General features: G+C 38.6%; 1 protein-coding gene across 8 annotated transcripts in view; it reads left to right on the top strand.

The window, feature by feature from the left end:
* Positions 1 to 23412, top strand: part of ptprfa (protein tyrosine phosphatase receptor type Fa) — a 226679-nt gene that overhangs the window by 90931 nt on the left and 112336 nt on the right. For all 8 annotated transcript variants that reach the window (XM_084128827.1, XM_084128826.1, XM_084128824.1 and 5 more), the window contains exons 3-4: positions 2892 to 3037; positions 7324 to 7465. In XM_084128827.1, the coding sequence (XP_083984953.1) occupies positions 2892 to 3037; positions 7324 to 7465 (288 nt within the window). The remainder of the gene's footprint in view (positions 1 to 2891; positions 3038 to 7323; positions 7466 to 23412) is intronic.

The following is a 23412-nucleotide window of genomic DNA, read 5'->3' as shown; positions in this document are numbered from 1 at the left end:
TGTGGACCTTGAAGCGTGTGGTAGATATTTTTTCTTACGCACCTGACTCCTAATTACCTGGGCCGTTTCCAGTCGACACCCAACAGTCGACACTTAATAATCTTTATACTCTAGCACTGCGTCTACAGTCGACAACTGGCTTCGAGTTCCCTTTTCCTATAACACTATCAAAGTGTCTAGTAAGCTTCCCTTACTAACTTGCTGCGCAGCATTAACTAAACAGACTCCAGACAATGCCTTCAAATATGCTTATTTCAGAGAGAATCCCACCAGCAAAAAGAATACAACAGTTTTTATAGAATAGGAGCATTGCAAAAATTATATGAAACATTACATAATTTCCCTACAATTTGATTGGTTCTTCATATGCAAACCCTTCTGTTACTAGGTAGAAGCAACTTAGATCTTAAATCGTTAAAAAAATGGGAAAGGTTAGAAGTTCAGTTGATTACTCAATATGTCATGAGACTATTCTAGACTGTTATATTTTTTATATTGTCTAGCCAGCATCTCAGGATTTTCCACTGGCTTCGACACAAACTTCAGAGTACATTTTGTTCAAGTGGTAGAGTGTTAGTCCTAAAGAAGTAAGGTTAGATGTTAGAATTATGACAGTTTACTATTTTATTTATTAAAAAAATCCATCACAAGCGTTTGCGTTGACATGCCGTACTTGCATACAGTATGTTTAGGGCCTTTATGGGTTAATCAGGTTCAGTCTCAGAAGAGAGACTAATGTGCTTTGATCCAGTTGCATTAGTTTTTGTCCATATACAAATACTCGTTTAATCAAATGCTGGTGTTTTGGGGTCTTTTTTAAACTTTTTATGATTAAATTATGAGATTGTAATGATGTATTTATATGCAACAGACCAAAGCTTCTGTTAGAAATGTTTTGCATTGCACTCTGCATGCAGTTTGGTGGTTGTTGTTTTTTTATCATGCATGAACTCCTGTTTACATGCGATTTTTCTATGTAGTGGTTTCTGAAGATAAAATATAAATTGTCTAGTTGATAAGTTTTTTTGAGTTACAGTCCATAATGAGCAATAGAATCAACTCAAACTCAAAGTGGATGCCATTTATGGGGAGAGAATGGGGAAAGATGGGATTAAACAGGGAATCTGGGATAGAAGTAGTGTTTGTTGTACACCTGTGAATGGCAGATAACATGAAAAGAAACCTCAGTGTCCTGCGTTTTGGTAAGGCAGAGTGAGGGCAGAAACATTGCGAGCCAGATTGCTTTGCGCTGCCTCAAGAACACACATGAAAGTCAACACGGTAAATATTGCAGGAGGCCAGCATGCTAGCGGGCACAAAGAGCATTGTGTGACTGTGAGTCTGTAATACCTGTCTTGTGTGAAACATCCAGGGTCGTAGGTCAGCAGGCAGGGTGACTGTCTGATAAATCAGTCATGAGATGAAGTTTGACCTCTGGTGTTTCAGGGGAGTCTGATGGATATATACCGAACCAATCATCTTGAAGTGTGAATAAGATTGCGATTTGGTTGTAAGTTATCATGCACCATCAGTGTGAGAATGTGTGTCTGGGTTGCTTAACTATATTTTAAGGACAAAACTGTCCACAGAAGCTTAATTTGGCAAACCTCCAATCTCAAAGATAGATAGATAGATAGATAGATAGATAGATAGATAGATAGATAGATAGATAGATAGATAGATAGATAGATAGATTTGTGTTTTGTGGAAAGTTGCCATAAACCTCATGTGAAGTCAGATAATCTGTTGGCAGACTATTTTCTGAGAGAGAGAGAGAGAGAGAGCGAGAGAATTAGAGAAGGAGAAAATGACAAGGTCTCCTGGACAGGAACTGGTGCCGAGACAGCTCCTGCCAAAGAAAAGATGAAGACATTGTCTCCAGCGAAGGCGGCCGTGTGCATTATGCATCTGTATCCAGAGACAGAGGTAAACAAAGCAGGCAGTGCACGTTATGATATATCTGTTGTTCCCTGCGGCGCACTGGATGGCTGGAATCTTTAATTACGTTCCCGTCAGCGCTCTGTTCCTCTACAGGCACGCCATCCTTTCACCAGGGGATGGCGGTGGACAGGGAGCTCAATTTGTTTGGGTTGCCATGGCTCGTATTCTGTCAGAGCATTTAATTATGCTTTTGATACATCCTCAGAGATGAAGCTCTCATGGCTTATAAACAGTTTATCGTTATCTCAAATACAGCCAAGCGGAGAGCTTAGGCATTAGGGGAAATAGAATTCCCTCATATTGCCTGTATTTATTGTTTCTCACCTTGAGGGACGTGACCCAATGCACATGGAGGAACATTACTTGTACTGTCCTGGAGGTCTAGCTCAAGGCAGGGTTTAGACACTGTGAAAAGATCTGCTTTTGTTCCAACGCTCCAAGATTTATTGCTGAGTGAGTGCTCCTTCATAACTCAAGAGACTTAAAGGAATACATCACCCTAGGATGTCATTCCAAACACATACTATTTGTGATGCACTGTGTTATTTTAGTCTCATTGAGATACTATTATAGTTTTATATATTTTTGTAATTTGTTTTATTTAGTTGTAGTATTTTGCTGTGTTCATATAGTTTTTTTAATGTCTATATCAATGTATTAATTATTATTTTAGTTGCAGTTATTATATATTATATCACGTTAAACCAAATGAAAATCTGAAATAAAGCTGATTTTTTATTTTTTGAAAAACATTTACAAGTATGTTAAATAATAAAAATGTTTTTTAATGTTTTTAGTTGTAGTTTTAGTTAACTAAGATGACTCTGGTGACACAAAAGTAGTTATTATCCAAAATGTTCAAGCTTCTGTTTTCCATTCAAATAAAGATTGAGATTTATATTTTTAGACTTGATATTTTACTTTAATGCTTCTCTCTCTTTCTCCCGCAGGCATGCCCAGTTTCATTAAGACTCCTGAAGATCAGACAGGGATTTCAGGAGGCGTGGCGTCCTTCGTGTGCCAGGCGGTCGGGGAGCCCAAACCACGAATCACCTGGATGAAGAAGGGCAAGAAAGTCAGCTCACAGCGCTTTGAGGTGGGTTTGAAATAATGAAATGTGTCTTGTTTGTGCATGCGCTCTGATCAGATGAGATGTCGAGCATCATATGGGAAATCTACCTGCTTTCTGCCAGCTGTACTTTTACCGGAAACACTAAATCAGATGCAACAAAGATCTTACCATTTATTTTCACCAGTGGCTTCAAGGCATCCCACATAATACAGCAGCCCTCTTTGATTAAGATCATGTGTGAGAGGTTTTCAGCTTTTATCATGACCTGCTCTGGGCTCTAGAGAACATCAGGGAAGTGTCGAGTGTTTCTTTGAGTTCATACCGCAGTGCTGATATCTGTACAGCTGAGATTATGCTGATCTGACCGACAGATCCATAGGGTTTGGAATCAAAAATCTTGAGGTCAGGAATTGGATACTTGTAATAAAATTAAAATTTCGATTCCCCGTTATCGATTCCTTTGTGAGCATTTCTATGACTTTAAACGACTCGCGCGCTGTTCTCTGTGCTGTGCACACACCCAAAACGCGCTCGCTGAAAATGTGATTTTAAACCATTCAAGCGCATCCAAAATGTGCGCACAGAAAAAGTGATTTTAATGTGATTTTAAACCATTCAAGCGCGAGACGACTGGCACACTGTTTTTTTGTTTCTTTTTCGTTTTGTTCTGCAGGCATGTGTAACTATGTTGGATCCGTTGAGCCTAATATTCCTGCTGCCGTCTCTATAATAACACTAATCATACAAAAGACAAAGAGAAAATTCACTTATTCTTGACTGAATAACCCTTTTTACTATATTTGTGATGTATATTTTATTTATAAAGTGCAGTGTTGATTACAGTTTATGTTCCTGAATACCTGAAAATACCTTGAAACACTTTATTTCAATCATATCTTTGTTCATTTGCATCTATTTGTTGCGATTGCTAATTTTTTATTTGTTCTTTTTTAATTACTGTGTGTTTAATAATGCTCGAAATCTATATTAGTTAGGCTAGTTGTTTTTCTATGGTATTTTTAATCCACAGGCAAACGTTCCTTGCGTAAGTGTTCTTTAGCCTGTTGATTTTTGTTTATGATATTCAGCTACAATTAAATGCAATAAGACTAAATGTGAATGATATCTAAGTTTTATTTTTTACCTTATTGGAATCAAAATTCGGAATCGATAAGCAGAATTGAAATCGGATTTGTTGCAATTCAAAGATACCCAACCCTACCGACACAAGTGTCACATTGATATAATGTGCCGTGAGCTCAAATTATGTATGTGGTCTGCAAGTACTGCAGGCTTGATCCCAGGTTATAAACTATGGTCACTGAGATGGCAGGGAGATGTATTTTTAATTTGACGGCAAGGCCAAAAAAACGCTTGACGGCAAAAAAGAGAAATGCAGCACTTATTTTTGGACTGGAAAATTAAAGGGGCTGTACGAGAGAGATTAAATTCTGCTAAACGTAGCTACTCCGCTAAACTGCCCCCATTACTTCAACCACTCTCAAAAACCAAAACATGTCAGAAAACATGTTGAGACTGCAAACTCACAACTAAGCTAAAAGTGCATTTGACTGTTATATATTCAGCAGTGGTGTTTAACCATAACCATTGTTTGTGACCAAGACACTTACACCAGGTTACTCCAGGTGGATTGTACCTGTGATAACTGCACTCCAAAACTGATCACATTTTTATATTCATGTTGTGAGTGCAAGCCAACACCATTGCCCCGATTCCACCCCAGACTTCAGCAGATCTCTCTATTCTGGCCTGAAACGAGAGGCTCATCTGGACCTGATGCTACTGCTGATGATGAGTGTATTGTGGCCTCTGTTTGGCCCCGGACAGTCAGATGTGACGTTTTTGGAGGAGTGAGCAGAGGAGGTCTGACAGGTCACCCTGCTCTCCGGCCAGCAGTAGAGAGCTCATCCTTCACTGTCCTGGCACTGATGCAGTCTTTGTCTCGGCTGGCAGATCCAGCAGCTGTACAGGTGGCAGTACAGGTGGCACAGGTCTGACGTGGACACTTTAGTATGCCTAAAACATTTCCGGCCATGGCTAATATACTAACTCTCTGTTCCAAATCCTAGAGAGCTGCCAACATGAGCCGCATTCATAATCATCTTTAATTAATGAATAAATAATAATAATAATAATAATAGTAATTGATTATAAATAATATATCATTATCATAAATATTAAATGTATAAATATTAAGTGCTGTGACTAATATACTATATCTAGTGAGCTGCCAACATAAGAAGTAATCACAATCATCTAATAAATAATCAGACTTAATCATCATCATCATTGTAATAAATAATAAATCTTCATAGACGCATTCATAACACAAAAATTAGGCAGCATGAGAAAGCAAGATAAATTGATATATACTTAAAATCACTTTAATTCCAGAAAGCATTTATAAATATAATTCAATTTAATTACAATTTTTTATTATATTACTATATTTAGCTTAACAACATGCTAAATCAAGACTACTGAAATCAATTATGAAAAACTATTTGCTAGGGTTTGCCTATTTAGACACATTTGAGGTGTCAGTTGAGATCAAGGCATCTCACTATATGTTGGAGCAGAGCCATAGAGTCTGGCACCTCAAGTGGACTAGACCATTTATTTTAATTAAGCTGCAAAAATGGCTCTAAAATCATTATAATTATGATCCCACAACTATAAGCAATTGAACAGCTCATGTTTATGCATCAGTGCCCATTCAGCAATTCTGCCTGTCCTGAATGAGAAGCACTCCTCATTATATCATTTTATATATAAGTCTTTAAGTTACAGTCACAAAAACAGGAAAATTATCATGAGAAACCATGAATGTTTTTGAATCTTAAATAAAATTATAAAAGAGAAGAAGAAATTGATACTACAAAACAAAAATACAAGGCAAAAATACACTATTCTAGTGAAAGCTGATAAACTCAAACTGAAGTATTTAATTCCAGGAAATGTTGCGTTTGTTTTCAACATCAGTATAGACAGGACGGGGCTCCAGCAGGGGTGCTCAGGTTGATCTCAATTTGGCAGTCGACCTAAAAACAGAGAGAGTCTGACGGCAACGCAGGCATGAGGGCTCCCTGAGACGACCCTCCTCACACTGTCAGCTGAGCTGATTGAGCGTGAACGAGACGGGGTCTGACAGCGCCGGCATCTCGCTTACTTTAACTCTCTGCGTCTCACACAACCAGTGCAGTACATTTACACTACATGAGCTGATCTCGCTGTATGTGAAACATCACTTTCATATGTGACCCTGGACGACAAAACCAGTCACATGGGTCATTTTTTTAAAAGCGGAATAAACAAGCTTTCCATTGATGTATGGTTTGTTAGGATAGGACAATATTTGATCGAGATACAACTATTTGAAAATCTGGAATCTGAGGGTGAAAAAAAATCTAAATATTGAGAAAATCGCCTTTAAAGTTGTCCATTTATGTTCGTGGTTGTGCTGCATTCACTCACAAAAATAAATGTTTTATATATTTACAATAGGAAATTTACAAAATATCTTCACTGAACATGATCTTTACTTGATATTCTAATAATTTTTGGCATAAAAGAAAAATCAATAATTTTGGCTCATACTCATGTTGGCTATTGCCACAAATAATACCCATGCGACTTATGACTGGTTTTGTGATCCAGGGTCACATATAAGAGTGAGTGAGTTTGTTTCCAGCTGGGTTTACCACTTTTTGGATCTCAAGACATTTTGGCTTGTTATTGCTATTTCTGTCATGATTTTGATAGTAAGCGCAAAGAAATGACAGTTTTACCATCATGTTGTTTCAACCCTGAATTTGTTTTTATATTCCATGGACCACAAAATGAGAATGTTTTTGTCCATGCGAGAAAACTGGATGATAATTTATACTGTCAAGCCTCAAAAGGACAAAGATTCATAAAAGTAGTCCATTCGAAACATGCACTTTATTATAAAATATATTATACGTTATACTATATCTACAAGTACACTATACAAGCCATTCAGTAACTTGCAGTAAATTTATTTATGCATTTAGTTATTCATTCATGCATTAATTTTGGGTAAACCATTACTTTAACTGGTATATATTCTAATTTAATGCAAACTGGACCTTTAGAAGAGTGTGTTGTTAATACATATAACCTTGCAATATAATTTTAGACAACTGATTGTTAATGTGTTTATACATGCTGGTCAGTGAACATGTCTGATTGTCTATTCGAAGAACAACCTTTGATTTTTGATGCTGGAAATATCTAATATCATCTGTACATCTCTGTGTGCATGTCAGGTAGTGGAGTTTGATGACGGCTCAGGCTCTGTGCTGCGGATCCAGCCATTACGGACACATCGAGATGAGGCCATTTATGAGTGCACGGCTACCAACAGCGTTGGAGAAATTAACACTAGCGCTAAACTTACTGTATTAGAAGGTAAGAATATACTCTCTCCCTTTCTCTCTCGCTCTCTCTCTCTCAAACAGCATATTACTGTCCTAGCACGTCATGATGATCTCCAACGACAGTTATTTTATCTCAATTCATTGCATGCATTGTGCAATTAGGAATGGTGCAGATGTGAAATTAAAGAAACGCTGGCTGTAGACTGGCTGTATTTTTGATTCCTCTCACACTCAGATAATTACCATTCTGGGAACATGGCAAACAGGAATTGAGCTGAAGTTAGATTCAGCAGGTGGTCTGACTGACTGGAGCAGGGGTGGGTGGGTCATGCAAAGAGCTTTTCATGGTCGTTTCCTTTTAATTTTGAGGTTCCATACGTAATCACTGTTAGCCTTGGCAAATATTCACTTTGTTTAATGAAGTTACCCTGTTGCACAGCGGGAAGATCTGATTAAAGTCAACATCAAAACTGATGCTGTTTACGTTCTCAATACACATTCCTGCTCTTATTGCTCATTATTCATCAGAACATGTTATTCCAAAGAAGAAAAATGAATAACTTGCAACCTCCAAAACAACATTCCTTCTCATCTGATGCCACCTAGGAGATGCTCTGAGGATGAACTTGAACTTCAGCCTCCACGTCAGGGTCAAAAAGCCCCCACAATCCACTGCAAAGTCACATTCAGCTCTGATTCTGCTTTTAAACACCCACTTTATACCATCCTGTCCAGTTAAATATCCAGTTTCCCATGCAAATATTCATCACTATGGAAATAAAGTAGTTTTGAATGCAATTGCATGTTGACTGAGGAAGACCGAGAAAGAGAGATGAAAGGATATATATTGTTGGGGAATTTTTTTTGGTCACAATTTTTCTGCAGGTTACATCTTTACACCAGTAGGTGGAGACAAGTGACTAATTTAAATGATTAATTGACTCAATAATTCATCTGATTTGTTCAAAACATGATCAAGTGACTGGCTGCATCAAAAATGCCATACTTCCTTGCTATATACTGTAGTAGGCGTGAGGAGTAGTATGTCCAAAATTAGAGTACAGTAGGTGAAATGTACCCGGAGGACTTACTACTTAATTTGAGATTCTTAAGTGCGTATCTGATGGACACTTTACTGTCCCATTAGGCCAGGGGAGAGAATTTGTGAGTGGCAGTGAGTGACACAACCGACGCTGGTGGGTCACATGACAATGACAACATGATGGATGTAGTATGTCCCAATTATGCAGTTTATTATTTATTATATATTATTAATATTTATTAATTACTTATATAAAATAAATGCCTACTCAGAGAGAATGCGATTTCGAATGCTGCCACTGCCTTTGTATATCATTTAAATCATTCACTCAACTGATTTATTTTTATGCTATTTTTAAAGCAAAAAAGTTACATATTGTACCTTTAATCTGTGACTTTGGTTAAAATTATTTCCAATGTCAGTGCAAAAAATGGTCTGGCATTAATATGCATTACATCTAAGTAACTCAATATTAACTTCTTGAACTTCTTGAACTGTTGCATAAAAGCAGTACTCCACTGTTGGTCTGAATATTAGCTGCTTCTTGTGCCTACAACCTAGCCTGGTAATACCAAACTCTGCTACTTCGCTTTGCTTCGTAGACAGAGTCTGGCATGGCATAATTGAAAAGCGTTTTCTTTCTCGCGGGGGGGGGGGCGCTTGTCTGAAGTTTAAAATCATTGGTTACCTGTAAGCCAATCACATAACGTTTGGTTATGGCGTGTGTTATGCGCATGCTCAGCCGCATCTAACTTCCACTGTAAACACATGTATGATGCAAAAAACAAAACCATCGAGCGAAATACCAGAGTGAACATGGCTGTGAACGACTTTTGCAGATTATGTGAAGTAAATCTACGCATCCACGGTACAATCAGCGTCTACGTCACGGCTCTCAGCCCGCCCTCTGTTCGTTGATTGGCCGGCTGTTTTCAGGCCGGAGGAAAACGGAAAGCTCTGACGGTGTCTCAGACTGAGTACAGAAGCGAAATGAAATTGAGTGGAAGTACGAAGTCTGACGTAGTCAGGCTACCTACAACCAAAAATGGGCTGATTTTCAAAACAAGCAGTCTTACTCTTGTGATTTTGCTTAAATATATTTTCCCAAAAAACTCCTTGAAATGTTTCTTGCCTTCTCCCATGCTGACTGAGGGAAACTGTAAAAAGTTCAGCCAAACCAGGCATTTTGTTCTCAGTGGTTTGTTATTGTTATTCTGCTGATGGTTATGAAGCTTATCAGCCCTCCATCTCACAGGACTGTGAGGGGAAGAAACACACACACACACTCTTCCACGGGATTGGAACATGTGCAGCGTTCTGATAGCTGCCTCTGTTCTCGGTAAGCCTTGCTGTGGTTCCTCTGCTCAAAGCAAAGAGGTGTGTGTGTGTGCGTGTGTGTATGTGTGTTTGTGTTTAAAGATGCAAGTTCATTTGAGGGCATATTTGAGTAGATTACCTGTGCCTGCAGCTCTGATAGTGTGTTTTTTTCCATGCCTGGCCCTCTGACCCTGTGGTAGATAACAGCACGCAGACACACACACACACACACACACACACACACACACACACACACACACACACACACACACACACACACACACACACACACACACACAGATAGGCGATATGTGTTATGTGAGTGTGCCGTACACTGCAGCAGGATTCATGTTCAAACATGAGGAATATGGAGGTGCTGATACTACATGAAGATAAATCTCAGACTCTGTTCTTAGACAAAGAGGCGATGCGGCTGCTTGCTTTAGTCCACGGTTACAGCTCACTGAAATTCAACATCCTCATGTAAAGGCGGTTCTAGTCATAGCACGACACCACAGGGTATAAATCAGGGTGTTTGTCTTTTTGTAATATATCTGCGTACTAATCTGGGGAGTTCAGTTAGAGGGAAGAAAATTGTGGGCTTATATGATGCCAACTGTGTTTGAAACTGGGCCACGCTCTCTCATGCTTTCGATCCAAAGTGTGCGTTAAATGTGCATTCTGAGCCACGAATCAGCATGTGGGCTGAACCTGTGCAGGAATTATTAGGTCTGTAGTTTAGGTCTGTATGTCTGTGATATCATTACCCTGGTAATCCAGAGTTCTCGCGAGAGCAACGTTGAATTTGCTCAGCGAGTTACTCTGGCGTCGAGTAATGATGCTCATTAAATATGCCCCTCTATCTGAGCTGCACCAATCACATCGGGTTATCTGATATAGGCGGGCCAGAGGCGAGATGACGAGTCATTAGTAAACATTGCAAGATGGCTATGGATGAACACCAGTTGTTTGAAACGGCTTTGGCCGCTACACTGAACGAGTTAGACTTGGCTTTATCTCTAAAAGAGGAACAGAAGACGCCACTCGAATCGTTCCTTTGCAAGAAGGGCGTTTTTGCTGTTTTGCCGACCGGATACGGCAAGAGTCTAATCTACCAGTTAGCTCTGTTGGTAGCTAAGCGTATGAGGCTTGTTGTGATTGGTCGTAGTGTTATCCAATTGCGTGCCGTGAGATTTTCAAATGCATGCTTGGTGCCGCCCCTCGAGCTGGCCGATTGTCGTTAGTCGACGCCAGACCATTAATCTTTCAGATTTAGGTCTGGGTTTCCAGGCTATGATATCATTGTAGTCGGAGCAACATTTCTCACCCGTCCTTTGGTTTACATCAGTGTTCTCCACAGACTAGCAGATTTTCTTGGCTGGTTATTACCAAAATGATTTTCTCAAATCTGAGCAGTGTGTATTGACAATTACACTGTGGAACACATGGTACTAATCAAGCATGAAGATAAAGCACAACATGACAATAAGAATAAATCAGCACTAATTATGTTGCTTCTGTTGAGGGTTTATTCGTTTATGTTTTACTGTTTAGTCAAGTTGTGTAATCAAGTCTTCTCTTCTTTGAGCCAGTTCTGTTTACATCTCATCTCCTCTTTCGCTCATTTTGTTTGTTTTCTCATCTCATCTCTACGCTATTCTTTTCCCTGTTATATTATTAAATATCATCTTTCCAACTTGTCTAATCTCATCTGTGTTCATATGTTCTTATCTTTCTCCTCTATTCTTCCTTTCTCTTTTCTCTAATCATCTTGCCTCTACTTTCCTATTTTCTGAGCCTGTTCTGGTGTCATTTAATCTTGTCTCGGCTCTGCTCATTTGTGCTATAGCTAATGATGTCACCTGAAAGCCAAAAATAGTCTCCCCCAAAGGATTTCACCGAAATGCTCAGCATCTAGAGTTTGAGTTCAAGAACTGCAAGGCCTTTTCAAGATGTCCTGAAAATACTTCATGCACTACATGCTCCACCATACAGGAAAACTCCTCTAGGTATCTTTTCCCAGAATGACATGAAGTGTCAACTGGAGCGACATAAAATTGCAACTTATAAATGACATAAATGTAAAACCTACACACAAACCTTGACAGAAATCCAATATATAGCATCACTTTCTGTGCATGCAAATAGATGAGGGGATTCAGACAGGTAATTTTATCCCATAGACATTTGCAAATGTATTTTTCCCACAAAAGTCATTCGTTATCGGCAAACCTGCTCAGTAGACTGACGCCATGTGTTTATTTCTCTCTGCTGCTTGCCGGCTTACATCTTGAAGCTGTTAGAAAGGCCTTTCCAAAGATCAGCTAATGCGTTTAACAGGGCAGTGGGCAGAAATTACAACATGCCATTTCCGTTTTGGCATTTCACACACACAGAATTGCTGATCCATGACATAGGTTTAGTTTCCAGTGGTTGGCAGGGGCCCAGTCCCCCACTGAGCTGAGTTACACTTTAGCAAAATATCAATTACTCAGCTCTCCATCAGTGGTGTACTGCAGCAGGGTAAACACACACCTCCTTCCTCAGCATCACTGGGCTACCTGCCATACACACCTGCAGGAGACATTTAACACTACGAGCAGCTAAATTCACCATCACATCACTGCATGTGTGTGTGTGTGTGAGCATATCTGACTAAGGTTTGGTAAAAGGTGTGCATTTGCACAAACTGTCTATCTATCGATCTATCTATCCATCCATCCATTGCTCTATCCATTACTCCATCCATCCATCCATCATTCTGTCTGTCAGTCCATCCATCCATCCATCCATCGTTCTGTCTATCCATCCATCCATCATCCATCCATCCATCCATCCATCATCCATTGTTCTGTCTGTCTATCCATCCATCCATCCATCCATCCATCCATCCATCATCCATTGTTCTGTCTGTCTATCCATCCATCCACCTGTCTGTCCATCCATCCATCCATCCATCCATCCATCCATCCATCCATCCATCCATCCATCCATCCATCACTCTGTCTGTCTATCCATCCATCCATCATCCATCCATTGTTCTGTCTGTCTATCCATCCATCCACCCATCTGTCCATCCATCCATCATTCTGTCTGTCTATCCATCCATCATCCATTGTTCTGTCTGTCTATCCATCCATCCACCCGTCTGTCCATCCATCCATCGTTCTGTCTGTCTATCCATCCATCATCCATTGTTCTGTCTGTCTATCCATCCATCCACCCGTCTGTCCATCCATCCATCGTTCTGTCTGTCTATCCATCCATCATCCATTGTTCTGTCTGTCTATCCATCCATCCACCCGTCTGTCCATCCATCCATCGTTCTGTCTGTCTATCCATCCATCATCCATTGTTCTGTCTGTCTATCCATCCATCCACCCGTCTGTCTGTCCATCCATCCATCCATCCATTGCGCTGTCTGTCTATCCATCCATCCATCCATTGTTCTGTCTGTCTATCCATCCATCCATCCACCCATCTGTCCATCCATCCATCATTCTGTCTGTCTATCCATCCATCATCCATTGTTCTGTCTGTCTATCCATCCATCCACCCGTCTGTCCATCCATCCATCGTTCTGTCTGTCCATCCATCCATCCATCCATCCATCCATTGCGCTGTCTGTCTATCCATCCATCCATCCATTGTTCTGTCTGTCTATCCATCCATCCATCCACCCATCTGTCCATCCATCCATCATCCATCCATCCATCCATCGTTCTGTCTGTCTATCCATCCATCCATCCATCCATCCATTGTTCTGTCTGTCTATCCATCCATCCATCTGTCCATCCATCCATCCATCCATTCTTCCTAAATCACTCTTGTTAAATCCACACTACAGAGACATTATAAGCCCACTCCTGCAGAGAAAGAAAGAGCCAGACGAGGAGAACAGACAGAAGGAGCACCTGATGCTGGAGGGAAGAGTGTGTGACTGATGTCTGTGAAGAGAATGTGCAGCGTGATGAAATATGAATGATGAAGAACACTCACCAGCTCTGTTTGAGGAGGATCTACAGTCTTAATCACATGCATAAACACACATGCACACGCTGCTGTTGCACTTAGTGAAGAATATGCATAAATTATCAGCATTACATTTGAATGAGCGCAGCTAAATACAGCCCTTTATAAATCTGTTCATCTGCTTCTAATGTTCTCTTTCCAGCTGTTTACAACCCTTAAAGCAGCGGGTTGTATATATATATATATAAATATTAAATATAGTCTACCATGAGACTGCATGATTACAATCATCATATACTGTTGTAATCCAAGGCAGTAAAAGGTACTTCATAGTGAATTTTTAAGAAGCCAAAAACATGGTTACAGACATGTAACTCAAGCTGTTATGGCTCATTAATTCAGTTGTTTATTTGTTTGTGTTTTCTTTGAAGTTCAGAATGTCACACTAACCTTCATTGCGTTCTCATTAAACTGCTGTACTGAATCTGTGTCTTCCGAGCCTCTGTAATCTCTCTGTTAGTGTGGATGTTGTTTGATCCAGATGAGAGGCACAGAAATGTAGAATGTTTGAAATCCTTTCCTCTAAGCATTTCGATTCTCTTCTCCACCTTAAATTGATCTGAGACTAGCTGTTGAATAATTGACACTGGAGGAGATGCAACAGAGGAACGCGTCTCATTTCAATTGATGTTGGGACTAAATATACAGGGCAAATGTGTGCTGAAGCTTAGAGATAGCAATTCTTTTTTTACTCATTTTCTGCACATATCATGTATTATTGTTTGCACGTTATACTGTAATTTTCTTTGGATGAAGTGCTATGCATGCTCTTTCAAGCAGTCTTCCTCAGAAACATCACGTTTAAAGCTGCATAAAAGCATGAACTTTCCAACTGAGCATTTGCATGAAAGGGATATTTCACCCAAAAATTACAATTCTGCATGTCATCATTTACTCACCCTCAAGTCTGAATGACTTTCAAACACAAAATATTTTTTGAATTTAATTTAAATTTTAAAGTTTTAGAATTTTTTAATTTTTTAATTAGGTTTTTATTTTAAAGATGTTTGTATAGTTTTTAGTTTTAGTTTATTTAGTTTTAGTTAATTTAGTACTTCAACTTAAACTAAATTAAAATGAGAAATGTTGCATTGGCAACTAGCTGAAGTTAAAATTGTTTATTTTTTTATTTTTTATTTTTTATTTTATTATTTCAAGTAATGAAAAGGTTTTTGGGGGGATTTGGTTAGCAATAATAACCCTGTTTCCTAAGAAGAAATAAAGCCATACAGGTTTGAAACAATGGCAAAATAGAATATGTGAAAGAGGGTGTAGATATTATTAAGATATTTATGATTAATCATTATGTTTCCTAATGGATTTCCTTATGGCAGTGACGATTGGCCCTGGATTTAATTCATGTTTTATTGGATCATAAATTCTAGTTAAAATCTTATTGCTTGTGAACATGACATGCTTCTTAAATGGTTACCAATTTAATATGTCTTGTTAATCTGTGAGACTTACGACAGACGTTAATGATGGTGAATTGAATCCGCGTTATAGGCATATGTGTGTGTATCTATGATGAGTTATTCTTCATCAGGTTTTAGGCCGTCAAAGCACTTGGCCCCTGAGAAGGCATTTCAGTCGTATTTACATTGGTTTGTCATTTCAAATGCAGTGTTAAGCATCATCAGCCACGGTCATAAATGAAGAAAGAGCTTGAATTTTGGTTGAAATTTCCCTGAGGATGTGTGAGGTATGACCTCACATCACAGACCGCCGCTCGGCTGTCTTACGGTGTCACTGAATGCTGAAAGAGATCCTTCGTAATCCTTCAGACTGCTTATCACAGTAGAAACTGCTTTCCTTCAAACATGTACTGTCTCATGTAGGCCTATGTTCAGACTCTCAGGCCCGAGCGTTACGAATCTCACGAAAACATGTTCTGGTCATATTAAATCACGCAATCAAAATAAAAAAGTAAAAAACTAGGGCTGTGCTGGTAAACTTGACATCCGCACCTCCGCCAAAACACATTTTTTGAATGTGAATGCTGTTTTACATGAATATTATGACACGAGTGAAGCACAAAGCTTTGTTTACAAAATAAATAATAGGTTAGCAATTAAATGTTACATCACAGCCATGGAAACGTTTGGATTCATGACGAATGAGAGAGTTGTGCATGAGCCCATAAATTTAAGCTTTGTTGGCTTTTAATTCTGGTTTGCGATCTGACCACCCGATTATCAGCGAATATAACAATATTCCATTAGTTATTCCATATAGAAAACTTGAATTGTCTACTTTTAAACAAAACAATTCAAAACGAAAAGGAACCGACTAGCTTATGGTTATGTATTCCGTATGAAGTGTGCATTTCTCTCAAGGCGCATTCACTGCGAAGATGACGAGTCAGCATCGTCAACTTCATTTTGCAGCCGACACTCACACAGAAAACACTAGTTTATTAATAACAATTAAAATGTCTCATTGCTATATTTGACATATTCATAATCATTACTTTTGCCGGTTCTTTGTGACAGCTGTTATGTGCGTTATTGGCAGCGTCACCCTCTGGTTACATGAACGCATCACTACCGCATCAGCATCGAAAACATGGAGATTATTTTAGAGAATAATCGCACAACCTATTTGATATTCCATAATTAAATAAACTAATCGAATATTAAAAAATCGTGACTCATCCCTGCATGGAATCTCTTGTTTCTTTACTCAAATCTCACGTTTTCGAAGGAGATTATAAACGTTTCTTCCTTGGTTCGCTTTTAATTAGACCTATTATATTCGTATTCTTTACTGTGGTAAAATAGAAAAACACTGTAGGACACAGATAGCCTATATTTTTACTTGTACGTCAAATTCTTTTTAACACAGTTTGTGCTTGTTATTAGACATGGTAAGGCGCGTCAAGTTTATTTGTTAAGCACGTTTCACACGCTTATATAATAGATTTAAATAATTCATAATAATATTTAAATCGATTTAACTATTATATTATTTAAGTTACCAATATTTACTGATATTTATTTCAATGACGGAATTGCTCAAATAAACACTTTTTTGCTGAAATAAACACTACCTTTTTTTTTTTTTTTTTAAACAACCCAAATTTCAAGGAAATGAAGCCTATTCTTGGACAATTATATTTATGTGTGACTATTTCATAGTCTACTCTTTTCACATTTAAATATGTTCAAAGGCTTTGCAACAAATAATACCAGTTAACTAAAAATTATTCACATTTTAAATATATATATTTTTTTGGGATTAAATTAAATGTGACCCAGATATGTTCTCGACAGGTTTTCTGAGATTCCCGACCCATTAGATGTAATTTTGCACTCAGCTCCATGTTCTGCTCTGATTATTTTCTCTGTAGTAAATGTTTATGCTGAAGGTGAAAAGTAGGCCGGTTCATGATTATTTACAAATCCTGTGTGTCTTGCTCTTAGTTTTTGGTATCTTTTATTCTAGGTCGTTCTGCATGGCTGGACGGTATATTGATGTGATCATCCTTTGCTCTTCTGCAACCCTTGTTTCAGTCCTTTGAGCAAATAATAAAGTAGAAATGGAAGTTCAAAGACACCGAGATATGAAAGGAGTACAAGACTGAGAGGGCATTGGTTCATTTCTTAGTGACACAGCAGTTTGTGAAGTAACCACAACAGGAGCAGTAATTTGCCCTGCTGGGGTGGAATCATTCTAGCAGAGAAGCACTTTATTACTGAGGCAGTTAGCCATGTACTCGTTCAATTGTTAAACTGTATAACTGAGATGGAATAGACTAGAAATCGACCATGTCTTGGCCGCTCGACCGGTAAACTAACTACCTCAGTGAGATATAAACAGCAAAAAGCCTAACACGTTAGGATTACTGTAGTTGCACAGCGAATAACACCTGCATTCTGATGCACATTTCCAAGACATTGTCTCTGCAGTATCTTAACAAGAGCTAAGCTACGGAAGTCCTTAGAAAGCTTAAAAAATTTCCACTTCATTGGTAAGGCCGTCATTCACACCTTGTGCATGTAATTTTGCCTGCATTTTACACATTTAAATCCACAAAATAGCACAGAAATGTGTACCTCTAGTTTTGCACTGAGAATTTGAAAGTCCCCCTGTAGTCAATAATTTTATTAGCCTGATGTCGTCATACTCAGATTCTAGTCAGAATATGAGTCTGATACTGCTCCATTGAGCTTTGATTATGGGGCGTGTTTCAACCGAATCAGGAAGGAAAATGCCTCTGCACTCAATTGGATAGACCTACAACCAATCAGACCAACGGAGTAAGTTTTCATTCACGTTTCCGATCAAATGCCTTGATCGCGGTTCTCTGTTCCTCTTTTAAAATTAATGCGCTGTTGATATCTTCTATAACAGACGCGATGGCGGAATTCTATACATGATGTTTCATAAACAAAGTTCGGCAGGAGCACGTTCACATAATCAATCTAATCAACTTGTCATCAAACACCATGTCTACCCTATCAGCATGAGAGGAAACATGTATTCACTCTGTCAACTCACCCAACATTCCTTAACAGTTTTCAGCATCCCTCCACTCATTCTCGGCTTGTCCTTCCACAGCCTGGAATACGGGGGGAGTACTTTGGGTTCGGGCCGAATACCGAGCCTGGAGCCTCTCCTCGGACAGCACGTCAAATATGCATTTATTCTATCTGACTTATTTGTAAGTGTGAACTCGTGAAATCTCAATTCTCCAGCGGCAGTCATCTTTGTTGTTAACGAATTCAACCCAAGCGCTCGTTGGTGACGTAGATGGTTACGTTGCTCATCTGTCCATCATCGTATAAAGCCCGCCCTTACAATTGTATTGGTCCGAACAATTTTTGTTCGGGCATAATAGCTCCTCAACGGATCGAGTCCAGACCGAACTTCCCGACCTAAAAATTTTGTGGGTGGGGCTAAGTTCGGCTGGCATCCAGGCTATAATTTTATCCCTTAAAACTCATTAAAAAAATCTTCATGCCTTAAAAAATCTTGAATGTAACTCTACACTCTTGGCTCATTTAGTATATGCGGTTCTATGAATATGCAAATGAGCCCCGCCTCCACTCACTCACTCAGCTCAGAGATCCACTCGTTGACGATGAATCTGACTGCAGTAGATGTGAAAGATATGAATAAAAATGATGTTTATTCAGCCAGCGCACATACCTGTATTTACATCCTGTTTTCGGTCGAAGTCCATAGTAATCGATTGTCGAGTTCACGTGCATTGGTTTAGTACCTATGATCACGCGCGTGAACTCGACAATCGATTACTATGGACTTCGACCGAAAACAGGATGTAAATACAGGTATGTGCGCTGGCTGAATAAACATCATTTTTATTCATATCTTTCACATCTACTGCAGTCAGATTCACCCGCGTTCACTCCAAAGGAATCACTCACATGACCTGTGCACTTGTAATGACACATCAAGGATCTTAAGAGACTAAAAGCAGGTTTAAAACGTGCCCCATTGAAGTCAACAGGGTGCAAATTTTAAAAAGAGGATAACACGGTGTAGGCAACACCGATTTTTGTCGTTATTCTCTGTACTGACAGCACTCCAAATGTACAAAAAAATGAGCTCAATGTTAAAATTGACCGGAGTTCTCCTTTAACCCTCTGGAGTCTGAGCTGTTTTCTGGGCCCTGGAGGTGTTCTGACATGCTCTGACATTTGTGCTTTTTTCAGTTATTTATAAACATGTTAATGGCAAAGGTGTAAATTCACTCTATATAGCACAAACAGGGCTACCAAAATATCTGATCAACATGCATGTATATGTTTGAATTTTTAAGAGAATAATGTTTATGCGTGGTTATTGGAAAAAATAAAAATGAAAGTTGCAGAAATAAGGCCACAAAACACATACTAAATATGTGGCAATAAGACTTTTGACTAAAGGATATCATCGCCTATAGTTTTTTCTTCAAAATTATGTGAAAATAGTCTTGCTTTATCGTTCACATAAAACCATACATTGATTTAAATTGATGTAAAACAGGTTTTGCTTGGAAAGCCAATATGCGAGGGGGGCGTGAACGAGGAGTGGTTTACACCCACTCTGCATAATGAGCCATTCACTCAGGTGTGACAACTGACTGAGCCACAATGCAAGGACCATTTAAGTTTTTGCTTACATCTATCTTGTAAATATGTTTTTCTATTTTATTAAAAAGGTTACAATTACAACAATTTCAACAATATTTCAAGTGTACTCTTTCTTTGTAAAAAAAAGATTATAGGCCTACATTTTATCTATGTATTCATTACTTTGAATATAGCCAACATTGGAACAGCTAACATCTTAGTTGATGACTTTATTTTTGACAAAAATAGTAGGCTATTTTATATATAGAAATTGCTAAACAAAAGCTTATTTGACGAGGCAGTATATTCTACAGTAAAAACTGTACCCAAATCTACTAAACAAAATGTTGTCTTTCATATTTCACCTGACTGTAACGTTGTTTTCATGAAATACGCTTACACACGCTTAAAATGATGATAATTAAGTGTAAAGATAGGTATTACTGAAAATATTTGGTGTTTGGGGTGAGGATTGGGGTTGATCCATTTATAAAGTAGCTGTTTTTTATTTATTTTTCTGATGTGCACAAATAAGCGACAGGTATCATAAGATTTTCTTCTCCATGTTCCTTTTTTTCTATTCTTTTATTCGTTCATGCATGTAATAATGAATGAATGAATGAATGAATTTATGTATGACTTGTGCAATAAAAAAAAATATATATATAAAAATATTAAAAAAATACGATAGGCTATTGACTCGCGATCTTCGCAGTAGGCTAGTGAACGCACCGGAGAAACGCACATTTATTAGGCTACATAGTTTTTTTTGTTTTGGATGGTTTTGTTTAGAACCAGCTTTCTGTAAATATATTTAACATTTTTTAGACATGTGAGGCGAGTAGGCTACGGTCTGGTTGATGATCTCCAGTTCAAGCACCTTATGTTGTGATTGCTAGCCTATATTTACTTTAAATACAGGAAATTTGTTAATGAAAAAATATTAAAATTAAGATACAATTGATACAAAACGAAATTCGTTTTAAAGAAAGGAGTTGTACTTTCTGTTTTGAGGTCTCTGTGAATGTTTGAAAGTCTTTAGTGCTTTTTAAAAACGCGCTCGCGTCCATAATGGAGAACTGTCACGTAATATTGTTTTTTGCCAGCTGTGGTAAACAGCGCGCATCTATGCCGTTCATTCATTCATAAACAGAAACCCGAGAAGGAAAAACTTACTAGTATTCCTCAGCTCGTATTCCTCGTATTCCTCATTATTCCTCACAGCGCTGCGTTGTAAACAAGTAATGTTCTGAATAAACTTGTGTTTTGGTTTTGTCGAGCTGATGGGGGCGTTCACAGGATTGCGTGGATTACCTCAGCCATTTGCGTTTGAATAGCATGCGCTCTCCGTGGGCGGAGTCACATTACATTTGAATTAGCTCTAATGAGGTCTACTGGAATCGCTCTCTTTTAATACAGATTTCACAAGATGAGAATATTTGTTTTTTATATAAATTACTTCATTAAAAAGAAGAGAATTCAAGCTTCATGCCTGTGTGTCTGAATGCCTGTTTGACTGAGTATTCGCTTTGTTATTGTTTATTTTCGGACGCGTTTCAGAATGGACTACACGGACAGAGAGTAGGCAGAACTCGCTTCGTGTTTATTTTTCTTTATTTGGCAAAAAGCACAACACTATGTTTTTATTGTGAGTATACACAAAAATAATACACATTTAACAGAATCGATTGATGTATGAAACTTGTTTTGTAAAATCAAAGTCAAAAGAGAATTTCGGGTCTCAATCAACTCATAAGGAAAAAAATCGAGCAGATCACGCCGGCGTGATCTCAGACCCCTGAGGGTTAAAGCATATTAAAAACACCACACAGACATATAAGCAACATTAAAAGCTGGATTTTCACCACAGGGGGACTTTAAGAATTTCTTAGTATGAGAAACCCACATTCCTTTGTGTTAATGGCTGAAATATGAGATGGCATTTAAACAGTTGTACATGTAGCATGTAATTTTCGCATGCCAGAGTATGTCTGTTTCAGAGGCGCCAGTGTGGTGCCATGGTGGAGTCCTGACCTCTGACCTGTCCGTGTGCACTGTTCAGTAGATTAAAGAGGAGAAATCTAAACCTTGAGCTGAATCCATGTTTATTTCAACATCAGAAACACATCCATAAGACCCATTGGGCCCTATTTTAACAATCTAAGCGCATGGTCTAAAGCGCACAGCGCAAGTTCACTTAGGGCGTCCGAATCCACTTTTGCTAGTTTAACGACGGGAAAAATGGTCGGCGCACCAGGCGCATGGTCTAAAAGGGTTATCCCTATTCTTTTAATGAGTAATGGGTGTGTTTTGGGATTTATGTGCGTTAAACCAATCAGAGTCTCATCTACGAGACAAGCCGGATTCCGCCATATCTTTATGTACACAATAATAATCTTTTACATTGTAATCCTTTTATTTTAAATATTTGGCATGTTTGTGTGCTGCTGTGCGTCCCTGTGTGTGTGTATAAGCAGAGTGTATGCGCGCTGTGGACCAGCCTATAGGCGCACATTACTAACGCACTAATTAAATAACAAAAAAAATGTTGCCTCAAAATAGCAACACGCCAACAATGAACACACCTCGTTTTCAGACCAGCAGCCCATGGGCGCACAGATGGGCGCAAATGCATTTGCTATTTAAACAACGTGGCGCAGGATGTGAAAATGAAAACTGCGTCGGACTGAAACTAGCAAAAAACACTTGCGTCGCGCTTGGCGCTGCATTGTGCCGGGTGTAAGATAGGGCCCATTGTCTTATTCACGTAATGTCAGGCAAGAGTCTACAAAGCTGTTAGAAACATAAAGTCACTAGACTGGGGGATCTGTAGAATTTTGTTAATGATAGTTTAAATGATCGATGCCCATGATTTGCGCACACACACACACACACACATTATATATACAGTATATAGTGTGTGTACAAAAACAGACAAAAATTCTGAAACGGACAAAGAAAAGTGTATTTGATTACCTGGTTACTGTAGGGAGATACTGTTACTGGAGCAACTGTAAAAACACATCAAGGCTTTCATACATACATCACACACTACAGCACTGTCCACTTCTCATGAGCACGAAGTGAAGGTAACCCTATAGGATCCCTTTGAAATTCCACAGGCTTTTACACAGACATATGTCTTATCCAACCCTCTACAATGCGAGTAAATCACACGCATATGCGACTAAATCTTCACTCTGGGCGACTAAATAATAAGAAATAAGAAAATATTATTTTACTGTCAAAATAACAGAGTTCCTTTGGAATTATTCAGCTTTTAAGAACAAGCAGAAGATATGCCGGGTTCTCCGGCAGTGGGCGGAGCTAATGCGCAAACAGCGATCTCATTGGCTGGCGCTCATTCCCTTTTTTGATTTCAGCAAATCAGTTCAAGTGAACGCTGATTACGTGATTAATATTCATGAACCCAGCAGCTCATCAATGCTTTGTCTATTGTTATAGAATTAGTTGTAGTATAATAGTATTATTATCTTTTAATAATAATTA

This window comes from Abramis brama (genome assembly GCF_963993115.1).
Source record: "Abramis brama genome assembly, chromosome: 11".
NCBI classification, from domain to species: domain Eukaryota; kingdom Metazoa; phylum Chordata; class Actinopteri; order Cypriniformes; family Leuciscidae; genus Abramis; species Abramis brama.
Note: the sequence above shows the minus strand (reverse complement) of the source record. Positions and strands in the feature narration are given on the sequence as shown.